Source organism: Geotrypetes seraphini, chromosome 8 (genome assembly GCF_902459505.1).
Source record: "Geotrypetes seraphini chromosome 8, aGeoSer1.1, whole genome shotgun sequence".
Lineage (NCBI taxonomy): Eukaryota > Metazoa > Chordata > Amphibia > Gymnophiona > Dermophiidae > Geotrypetes > Geotrypetes seraphini.
The window spans coordinates 126274027-126285701 of NC_047091.1; the positions used below are offsets into that span (position 1 = coordinate 126274027).

Below are 11675 nucleotides of genomic sequence, written 5' to 3' on the forward strand. Positions count from 1 at the left end.
TCTGGCGAAAGACGTAAGAAGATTTGAGGCGGTCCAGAGGAGGGCGACGAAAATGATAGGAGGCTTGCGCCAGAAGACGTATGAGGAGAGACTGGAAGCCCTAAATATGTATACCCTAGAGGAAAGGAGAGACAGGGGAGATATGATTCAGACGTTCAAATACTTGAAGGGTATTTTTTTTTTTTTATTTTTTTTTTTCCCATTATTTTTTATTTTCAAATTTTACATAAAGTGTACAAAATATTAAAATACAATTGATAAATACATATTATCACTTTTATATCTAATACATTATATATCTAAATTTGATTTTCCCCCTTTCCCTCCCCCCACCCTTTTATTACTTTAATATAAATATTTTTAATTTTCAAATTTTACATAAAATGTACAAAATATTAAATTACAATTGATAAATACACAATATCATTTTTATCTAATAGATCATATTCTAAATATATTTATATCCCCTTTCCCTCCCCCCACCCTTTTATTATTTTTTCATTCCTACATATTGTATAACATATTATAACATATTATGTAAATATTATTTTCATTATCCCCCCTCTATGTGCGTCATAAAAAAGATACTTAAAAGAAGAAAAGAAGAAGAAAAATCTTAATATTTATTCATTGCAGTATTTTGTCAATGGCCCCCATATTTTTATGAATTTGGTATATGTCCCTCTTTGTATTGATATTGTTCTTTCCATTTTAAATATGTGACATATTGTATTCCACCAAAATGTGTAATTTAGGTTATTATAGTTCTTCCAATTATTGGTTATATGTTGAATGGCAACCCCTGTCATTATTAATAAAAGTTTGTTATTTTCTGGTGAAATTTGACTTTTTTTTCTCATCATCATTCCAAATAATACCGTATCATATGATATTGCTATATGATTTTCCATTAATTTATTAATTTGTGGCCAAATTGAATTCCAAAAAGTTTTAATGTAGGGACAATGATAAAGTAAGTGATCTAATGTCCCTGGTTCCAGATTACAGTGCCAGCATTTATTAGACTTAGAACTGTCTAATTTTTGCAAACGTGTAGGGGTCCAAAAAGCTCTATGTAATAAAAAGAACCAAGTTTGTCTCTTGAAGGGTATTAACGTAGAACAAAATCTTTTCCAGAGAAAGGAAAATGGTAAAACCAGAGGACATAATTTGAGGTTGAGGGGTGGTAGATTCAGGGGCAATGTTAGGAAATTCTACTTTACGGAGAGGGTAGTGGATGCCTGGAATGCGCTCCCGAGAGAGGTGGTGGAGAGTAAAACTGTGACTGAGTTCAAAGAAGCGTGGGATGAACACAGAGGATTTAGAATCAGAAAATAATATTAAATATTGAACTAAGCCAGTTACTGGGCAGACTTGCACGGTCTGTGTCTGTGTATGGCCGTTTGGTGGAGGATGGGCAGGGGAGGGCTTCAATGGCTGGGTGGGTGTAGATGGGCTGGAGTAAGTCTTAACAGAGATTTCGGCAGTTGGAACCCAAGCACAGTACCGGGTAAAGCTTTGGATTCTTGCCCAGAAATAGCTAAGAAAAAAAAATTTAATTAAAAAAAAAAAAAAAAAAATTTAAATTGAATCAGGTTGGGCAGACTGGATGGACCATTCGGGTCTTTATCTGCCGTCATCTACTATGTTACTATGTAAATAAAACAAAAATTGAAAATAAGAATATACCATTTTATTGTACTAATCCATTTTTCAATTAACTTTCAGAGGCCATAGCCTCCTTTTTCAGGTCAATATAGAATACTGCTGTTACATTATACTGTCCTGACCTGAGAAAAGGGGGTTTTAGTCTCTTAAAGTTAGTAAAAAAATTGAATTAAAATTAGTCTAATAAAAAGATTGCCTTATTTTCTGTTTATAAATATTTTATCAATACAACTACAATACTATTTTATTTAAAGCAACAATAAAAATCTTTTTTCTACCTTTTGTCGTTTCTGCTTTAATCATCTTGTCTTCACTCTTCTTTCTAATCAGCATCTGTCTTCTCTCTGTCTTTCATGCAGCATCAGCCCCTTTCATGCACTGTCTGTCCGTCCTCTCTCCATTCCATATGGCATCTTCACTCTTTCTATGCTCCTTCTATAAACTGTCTATCCTGTGCCCCTTCTCTCCTTTGAATATGATTCATTTTAGCTCTGCCACCTCTCCATTTCTCTCTCTCTGGCATCTCTCTCTTCTCCTTTCTTTCCTTCCCACCCCACGGTCTGGCATCTGTTTCCTTCCCTTCCGTGATTCCCTGGCATCTCTCTCCTTTCCTTTTCTTCCATTTATCCCTCCCCCTCAATGCTCTGACATCTCCTCCATTCTTTCCCCCTTCTTTTTCCCTTGGTCTGGCATACCTTCCTCCTTCCCTCCATGCCCTGGTATCCCTTCCTCCCTCCCTCTCTTCCCTCCATGCCCAGGCCTAAATGGCAATTAAAATATCAGGAAGTATAAAACAGACACAAGTATTTCATCTACATACACTGACTTTTAGCAATGTAATTCTACTTCTTTCTCCAGTAAGGTTTGCTTCTGAAACATCAAACATGCAGAACATCGAAAGGCATTTTGTCCAAATCAAAAGTTGCTGAGAGCCTAGTCACGTGAGGGGACACTTCCTTCCTTTCCTACCTTTCTCGCGAGGTTACGGCTGATTGAGACACTTGAGGGAGTAGCTGGCAAGAAAGGAAACAGAGCTAGCAAAGGGTGCAACAGAGCTAGAGAGCAGGGAGGTCACGGGCCCCCCCTCTCCTCTGGTGCCCCTGAAATATGAAGCGGCAGGGAACGTGAGAGGCAGCGCCACCTTGATTTTCTCCTCTCCAAACACCGCCGATCCTCCCACTGCGAGATGACCAACCAACCTCCCTCCAGCAGCGGCAACACTCTAAACATGCTGCTTTGCGACCTGCAGCCTTTTCCCGCCAGTGAGTTCCTCTGCTGCGAAGCAGTGTGTTTAGAGTGCTGCTGCTGCTGCTGGAGGGAGGTTGGTCAGTCAGTCGGGAGGGGGAGGCGGGGCAACAACGCTGCTGCCAGCGAATCCAGCGAGGGTGAGCCCAAACGGCCCTAAAGCACTGCACCAGCGGGCCCCCCTGACCATTTTGGGCCCTAGGCACGTGCCTCCTGGGCCTATCCTTTAATCCGGTCCTGGGTGGAACACTGCAATTGTGTTTCCTAACTCAGCGGTTCTCAAATCCTGTACTGAGGGAACCACAAGCTAGCCTGCTATTTAGGATATCCACAGTGAATATGCATGAGAGAATGAGTTGTTTATAATGGAAGTAATAGGCATGTAAATCTTTCTCATGCATATTCACTGTGGATATCCTAAAACCCCCACTGGCTGGTGGTCCCCTAAAACCTATCTGAGAACCATTGCCCTAACTTCCAGCTAAGTTCTAATAGCACAGTTGTTGAAATGATTTCACTGTACTATCCACCCAGAGGATATTTCTTTCAGCTAGAACATGATGCAAACAACTTCCAACCAGCAATGCTTGGTATGGATCAAGACTTGAAAGTTTAGAGCAGGTTTTGGGGAGGCCTGTTATTGATAAGGACCTTGCAACTTCTGTTGTCTTTGTGGTTTGACCTCTTTGGCTTTCAGGGTTTTTTTTTGAGGGGGAGGGTCATTTTGTACAAATTTCACTTTATTTCAAACATATTACTCTGTAATAATTGCTTCTAAAGCATCAAATTCCACCCCTACCCCTTACCTATCCATAAAGTCTGTATTTACAATACTCTCCTCAGCCCAGTCCCTCTCCTTTTTTCCCCCCAACCGATTCCTCATTCTGTTTAATCATCTGCTTGTAGCACATGGTTCCACATACTCAGTTTGTTCCATCTTAATACACCTCAGAATGGTTAATTTCTAGAGCAAGAGGTACTTCCTGTGCAAACTGAATTACAGATGGGTTCTGTTCCCCAACTCACAAATTGGATTGCAGAAGAGGTCAAATCATTTTTTTTTCTCAGCTCTGCCTTCTTGTCTCCCTGGGCAGTTCCCTCTCTTTTCAGTTTTAACTTCTACAGGTGAGTTGAGAAGGTGTCTTTTCATCTGGTCTGCATTGGATTTCTTATTTTCAGGTGAAATCTGATTTTTTTTCACAAGGCTTCCCCATGCTTAGAGGTTCCCAATAGTCCTAGGCAGCTCTGCCTGGGAGAGGATCCACACATTGGGGTTCTGCAGCCAGGAGGGCAATCCTGCCTGGCCAGCCTGCTGTAATACTTAGAAGCTCGGGGAAAGGTCCCCTAGGAGCAGTGCACGCCCCTGCAGAGATCAGGCGCTGAAGCACAGGCTGATTTGACCTTGTGATTGACTGGGAGACTTGGCAGTGGCCAGCTGTGTTCATGTACCCCCCCCCCCCCACACACTTGAAGAATCATGTGAGAGTGAGTAGGGTTGAGGGTTTCAGGTTCTGAGAGCCTGAATAAAAGACAGCCTGAAGAGACAAGCCGCAGGAGCCACCCTTGCTTGTCTGAGGCAGAAAATCCTCCTCCATTTCCAGCTATAGAGAGAGCTGAAGCAGAAACAACACATGGCAGTTCTGTAGGTACAGATTATTACTGTCTATGGTAGCCATCAGAGTGGGTCTGAATTATCCAAAACTAAGGGTTTCTGGGGTTGTCCCAAGGGTCCCCCATCTATAAAATCCTATTTTCGAGGTCACGTGATGTGTTGAGCCGAGTGAGACGCGTCTTGCTCGAGCTCCTGGGCCCCGGGATCCTGCCCGCCTATCCAAGCCTCCTTTTACTTTTGCTCCTGAGTTCAGGGGCTTGGATCGGTGCATGGACAGGTTTGTCCACCATACTAGCCCGGCGATGAGCAGATGGTCCACTAGAAAGGACAAAAATAAAGAATCGCGGCCTCTACCGGCTGGAATGGGGCCCATGCGTTTGGATCATGCGCACCGCTTGGGCAGGCACTCTGAGGATCATACCCGTGCCAGGGTCACAATCATAAAAGTGCATAATTCTGCACATAAAGCTGAGTTGATGCGTGCCTACAAGCAACGGCGCAATACCCTTACCTACGAGGGCTCGCCGCTTCGGATTTTTCAAGATTATTTGCCGGCTCTTCAAGAACGACGGTGGTGTTTTTCTAGGGTGTGCTCCACCTTGTATGACCGCAAGCAGTGTTTTATGCTACAATACCCGGCACACCTGAAGATCTGGATCGGTGCCAGGTGGAGGGGCTACGCTACCGTGGAGGACGCCCAAGCCTTTATGGATTCGTTGCCTGCTGAACCGGGTTCCTCTTCAGGGCCCCGACTGTACCCACTGTGGGTGCTTGCCACTGTGGTGAATCGTCTTGGGGCCTGTTGGCTATTTGCCTGCTCAGTGCTTGTTCCCTATTTTGTGGGATGTTTGACCCCGGTTGTATGGTTTGTTCCTATCTGTGCGTTCGTGGGGTTTTAGAGTGTATGGGTCTCGATTGCTTGGTAGTGTGAGGTTGGTTGAATGTGGGTGATTCCTTCGTGGCTCTTTGGCCTTGGATTGAATGGTATAGGGGGATTCCGGGGGCTGGTAAGGGTTTGAGTGTGTTTGGCGTTTGGGGGTGTCTGATTAGGTGGGTTGCCGGGGGGGGGGCTGTTAGTTTGGTCTCCTGGAGGTTTCCTGTATGTGCTGACTCCCAATACCTCTGTTTCCTTCTTTGGGGTGGTTTTGGGGTTGGTTGCTCTGGAAGGTGAATGAGTGTGGTGGAGGGTCGGGCTTGTGTTTGTGGGGTTCACTATAATTGAGTGTGTTTGGGGTATGGTACTGCTGCGGGGGGGGGGTCTGGGGCCCTGTTCACATTAGCTCGTGACTTCCTCTCTTGGTCCCGCTTCTGTGGGAGGGGGTGAATGTTTGTGTTGGGAGCTTGGGGATTCTGGCTTTGGGGGGGGGGGAGGTTTGGTTTGGGATGGTTTGGGTTTTGAGGGGGGGTTACTCTCACTGATACTTGGGGTTTATTTTTTGGGGTTTTGGTATTTGTTGTATAGTCTACTCCCTTTGGGGAGTTTGGGGCTTCTTTTTTCCATTTTTCTCTATGTGATCCTAACATTACACCTGTGTGGGGTGCTGGCCTCTTGGCTCTTTCCCCCCTTTTTGTTTCGTGTCCTGGCTCTTAGTGGGACTGATGGCCCTAGGGGAGGCTGGGCTCCTGGGGTTTTGCGTTTGTGGTATCATTTGCATGTGGGCCATTCTCTTTCTATCTTCTGGCTGCTGTAAGCTTGCCTTTTAGGCTCACTTCTTGGAATGTTGGGGGCATTACGTCACCGATTAAGAGGTCTAAAATCCTAGTGGTGCTTCAGCGTCATCATGCTGATATTGCCTACTTATAAGAAACTTGTCTCGTCTCGTCGATGAGGAACATCTTAAGTTACGACGTTCCTGGGTGGGGTAGGTTTATTTTGCGACTTCAGCGCATGGTTCAACGGTTCCTCTGGATGCTCGATTGTCTCAGATTGCGGGATGCTTGGGCGGGTGATTTAAATATGGAATTATCTGAGGAAGTAATCTTGAATGCCATAAAAAAGTTACCATTGTATAGTAAATATGCTGTTTTTTGGGAACAACACTCCAAACTGACTCTTCGCTTGTATATCTCTCCTCGGAGAGCTTCCCTGGCGGGGCTCTGTCCGACTGCGGATTGCCGGCGTTGCGGTGCTCCTGACGCAGGTCTTGGTCACATGTTCTGGTCTTGTCCTTCCATACAACCCTTTTGGGATGCTGTTTTTCTTTTTGTGGACAGTACCTGAAACATTAAAATCCGACGTTCAGCCCTGGTGTTGTTTGGAGCTTCCTTACACTTCCATCCCCGCCGACCTGGGGCTTCTGCCTTCCTCCGTTGGGCTGTTTTGATTGCTATAAAGTGTATCTTGATTAAGTGGAGGGAGGCGGCTGCTCCTGATTATTCCCTCTGGCGCTGCCACATGATAACGCTTCTCTCTTGGGAACGGAGAGGAGTCCAGGATATTTCTTCCTTACTTGGCCGGGCCTTCCAGCGGATTTGGGAACCCTTTTGGACCACTATGTCACCAGTGGCGCATAATCGCCTTTTGAACTGTTAGACCACTAGCTTTTGTCTCTTTGTTTTGTTTACAGTGCTTTTTGTTTGGTATCAGTGAGAGGGGGAGGGGGGAGGTTGGGATATGGGATGGGTTGGAAGGGAGGGTTTGGTTGCTTCTGGGTGAACTACAGAGATGCCTTTGTTATCATATGTACCGTTTGTTTCTTTGGTTGTTTCTGGTGCTCAATAAAATATATTTGATGATAAAATCCTATTTTCATAATTTTTGAAAATTAATTTTACTTTCAGTAGTTGTTTTCTCACGTCAAAAAGCACCTGCAGCAACCATCTTGGATTTCACAGTTTCACAGTTTCCTTTCGTTTGCTGGTGCAGTCTTCAATCTTAAGTATTCTTGACTACTGTAATATTGTATATGTAGTGGCTTGTAAGAAAATCCTTAGAAAATTAAGAGTAGTCCAGAATACTGCTGTTCACCTCATTTATGGCTTAAAAAATGGGAGCATATTACTCCTTTCTATCAAAAATTGCACTGGCTGCCAGTGGAATCTCGAGTTATGTTTAAGTTCTCATGCATCTTTTACAAAGTAGTTTTTGGTATGTCACCAGATTATCCGCTCCCTCATTTTCCTTTGAGTCACTTTAACAAGAATACACAGAGAGTACATCTGTTTACATATCGTTCCATAAAATCTTGTCACTACAAGAGGTTCCTCGAGAGAACGTTTTCATTTCAGGCCGCAAAATTGAATACATGGCTCGGCAAAATGATGTTAGAAGCTTCTTCTTATTTAGATTTTAGAAAATTGCTGAAGACACAACTATTCAACAGGCTGGTATCTTAACGTTCTTTGCTTTTTTAACATATTTTTCCAATTTTATTCACATGTTTATTTTATCTTGATGTATTTATTAGAATTGTATGTATTGCTTTCCTGTTGTTAGCCGCTTAGAACCTTCCCGGTATGGTGGCATATAAATAAATTATTATTCTTATTCTATCTGCCTCAAAATACCTTGATTTTAGTTTAAATCATTTATAATGGAATCCTCAGGTAGTTTGACCCCTATATCATGCCAGGAATGTGCTGGATGGTTACATAAGAAGCGTTTGTGTACCACTTGCTGTAGGGCACGCGAGACGAGAATGGGAGCTGAAGGCTTAGCCCTCTCTGGTCCCTCCATGGGTGTGGGGTCATAGTATTTTTGAGGAGTGGTGGTCCGTTTGGGGCGTGGTTCCCCTTCGCGTATTTGTCTAACATCTTGGATTTTTTTCAGGATGGCCTGGACCAGGGTCTTGCCTGGTTCTCCCTCAGAGTTCAGATTGCGGCTTTGTCTTCTTTTCGCAGTCTATTGCATGGTAGATGTTTTGACCTCTTCTCTGGATGTGATTCGTTTCTTGAGAGCAGTGAAATTGCTCCAGCCTCCAGTTCATCCTTCAGTTCCAGCCTGGGATCTCAATCTGGTTTTTTCTGTGCTCGTTCGTCGTTCTTTTGAGCCTCTCAATTCCTGCACGTTGAAGGACCGTACTCTTAAGGCGGTGTTCCTGGTGGTCATTACTTCTGTGAGATGTGTTTCCGAACTGCAGACCTTTTCGTGTAGGCCTCCCTTCCTGGAGTTCTCTAAGGAGCGGGTTGTGCTGCGGCCGGTTCTGAAGGTGATTTCGCCTTTTCATATCAACCAGTCCGTTGCCCTTCTGGTCCTGGGTAGTCAGGAGGGCTCTTTGGAGCAGAGACAGTTGCAAATTGGATGTCAGTAGGGTCTTTCATGATTCTGTTCAGTGGACCCAGGAATTTCAGCATTTGGATCATCTTTTTGTTCTTTTAGCGGGCCCTTCTAAGGGGGCCGGTGCTTCCTAGGCTACGATTGCGCGTTGGATCAAGGAAGCTCTCACTTTGGCATACCTTCTTCAAAAGAAACCTGTTCCAGATTTTCTTAAGGCTCATTCCATTCGGGGTCAGGCAGTTTCTTGGGCTGAGTCTTCTCTTGTGCCTCCAGTGGATATCTGTAAAGCTGCAGTTTGGTCTTCTCACCATTCCTTTGTTCGCTACTACCATGTGCACGTTCAGGCGTATTGGGACATGGTGTTCGGTGTGTGCTTATGGCGGCCCTTTGGGGGTCCCACCCATGATGGGTACTGCTTTGGTACATCCCATCCATTTCTGTGCTAGTCTGGAGGAATGCTAAAAAAGGAGAAATTAGGTTCTTACCTGCTAATTTTCTTTTAGTCTCTCCAGACTGGCACAGATACTGTCCTGTCGTTTTATTCGGTGTTTTTCATGAAGAGTGTATTTTTTCTTCATTATTGGTTTGTCTTTGTTGTTGGGAAGTATATTAAGAGCAGCGGCATTTTGTTTGTATGGTTTAGCTGGTGAACTGTGGGAATGTTTTTGGAGGTTCTTGTTTCTTATTAGTATCCAACACTGTTTCCAGGTCTGATTCAGACATTTTACTTTGGTTTCTCCATGTATGCATGGAGTTGCTATGATTCTTGTTCAGTCTAGTTTCTGCTTGTCTATTTGTGAGACTGATTGTAGATGGGAAGCGCACATGTACTGTTGCCAAAAGTTATTATGTCTCAGTCTCCACCTGATGGCACAGGAATGTAAATCCATCCGTTTCTGTGCCAGTCTGGAGGGACTAAAAGAAAGAAAATTAGGCTCATGGCTCAGGACTGCTGCCTGCTTCTGCCACTTCGGGGCTTGAGGTAGGGTTTTATGGCTCAGGACCCCTGCTGCGCTATTTCTTCGGGGTGGGAGAGAGGGGTGTTTGTAGCTGCTTTAGGGCTTGAGGGAGGGAGGATTTGTGGCTCAGGACACTGCCACTGGTGCTTTCGTGGATTTTTTTTCCTCCAATGATATTTTTGCCAGTTGTGTGAGAATCCTAGATAACTGAAACCCAATTTATCAAGACTCTACTGTAATAAGTTAAAGGTATATTGGAAATGGGAGTGGGGTAGAAGAGGTGGGGCACTCGAGGAATTGTTAAAAGCAAAAGGGGGGTGAGAAATATGGGGAATTGTACATAGGTTTGGATGAAGTGAGAGTGTACTTATTTTGTCAATAGTAAACAATTTCAATGTAACAAACATTTTAAAAAATTCCTGTTTTTTGTTTTTGTTTTTACCCCCACAGAGTGTCAGGAACCGTTTTATGTTTTCGAACACCTGTGCTTGTCCTATTGCCCACCTAAATACTTCAGAATGAGACAGTTTATCAATGGCACACAGCATGGACGTCAAATATGTGCCCCATGTCATCCATCCTGCTATACTTGCAATGACAGATCTGCCTATAATTGTACTGCTTGCCCCCCCTTCTCCAATTTTGATGAGGTCATGCATTCCTGCTCCCAGCCACTATATCCTCACCAACTGACCGCTGGATTAATGCCCAGCCGGATCCATCGTATCACTGCATTGACTGCCTTAATTATTTGTGCTCCTCTGTTGATGGTTTTCCTATTTGCTGGTGTCTCATGGTTGCTTAACCGGTTAATATTGCGCAGGCAGGCCCATGTTTCCAGCTCAGAGATGACCAATCTCCAGGCCCTGAGTGAAGATGAGGCAATTACATGTGGGAATGAGGCTCAGGGCTTCCTGCCTGTGACAGAACCTCCAGCATCCAGTATCTCAAGCAGCCCCAGTCTACCCTAATCTGAGCCATATTGTTCCTGTTCTGGTTAAGATAGGCAGAGCCAGCAACATCCAGACTCTTGTAGAGCAAATTGCACTCTTCCTAGACTAGATGACTTGCAGAACGAGGTCTGCATGTTAAAACTGCACCAACTGCTTCAGCTGTAGAAGAACCATTCACATCCCACACCTTTACCTCCATTCTTGTGCTCAGCAAAAGATTTCATAGTATTAAAAAAACAGTCTCTATTTTTGCCTTTTATGTATCTGAAGAGTGTTGGAATCTGATGCAATTCTAGTTCCAGCAATTTTCTGAGGGAGAAATGGAATAAAAGGTTTAGGCTTTCATGATGCTGCATCCACATGCTTATAAGAATCCACCCTAGTCTATCAAACTGGAGTTCCAGGCAGTTAATGGGGATAATGCAGCTAGCTACACAGAGTATTTTTATAACCCCATTATGCTTTGGCAAGGAGATGGAGGAATGTCCTGCATGTATTCATGTCATTTAGATTGCTGAACCTGTCCTAACTCAGAAATAAACAGCACCAAATGCCCTGACCCCTTGATCTCTGTCCATTATTCTGATTTTTAAAGATTTTTTTTCACATCTCTCTGGGGAGGCTTCCTCAATAGCTGGGGATAATTGAATGCTTTACTAAACCTTTTTAAAAAGCCTTCCAAAATGAAAATGATTTGCAAGCTAAATATGAGCAGTAGAATACTACTGGAACATTTTAGCATGGTATTTCCATATGTCTTAGGCATCCTTTGCAGATCTGTTCTTTTTTCACTTGTTGACTGAGGAAAAGGAGAAGGAATGGGACTTATATACCGCCTTTTTGTGGTTACACATTCAAAGTGGTTTACATATATACCGGTACTTATTTTGTACCTAGGGCAATGGAGGATTAAGTGACATTTGTAAATTAAGTAAGAATAAACTTTGATATCTCATCTTACCCCTTTCATAACAAAGAAATTGCAAGTAAGCTCAGGTAGGGAAGTTCTTATAAATACAAAG

General features: G+C 43.6%; 1 protein-coding gene across 2 annotated transcripts in view; it reads left to right on the forward strand.

Moving 5' to 3' along the window:
* Positions 1–11675, forward strand: part of PCSK4 (proprotein convertase subtilisin/kexin type 4) — a 107794-nt gene extending 96119 nt beyond the window's left edge. For both annotated transcript variants that reach the window (XM_033957494.1, XM_033957495.1), the window contains exon 15: positions 10151–11675. In XM_033957494.1, coding sequence (XP_033813385.1) covers positions 10151–10671 — 521 coding nt within the window. In that variant the 3' untranslated portion in view covers positions 10672–11675. The remainder of the gene's footprint in view (positions 1–10150) is intronic.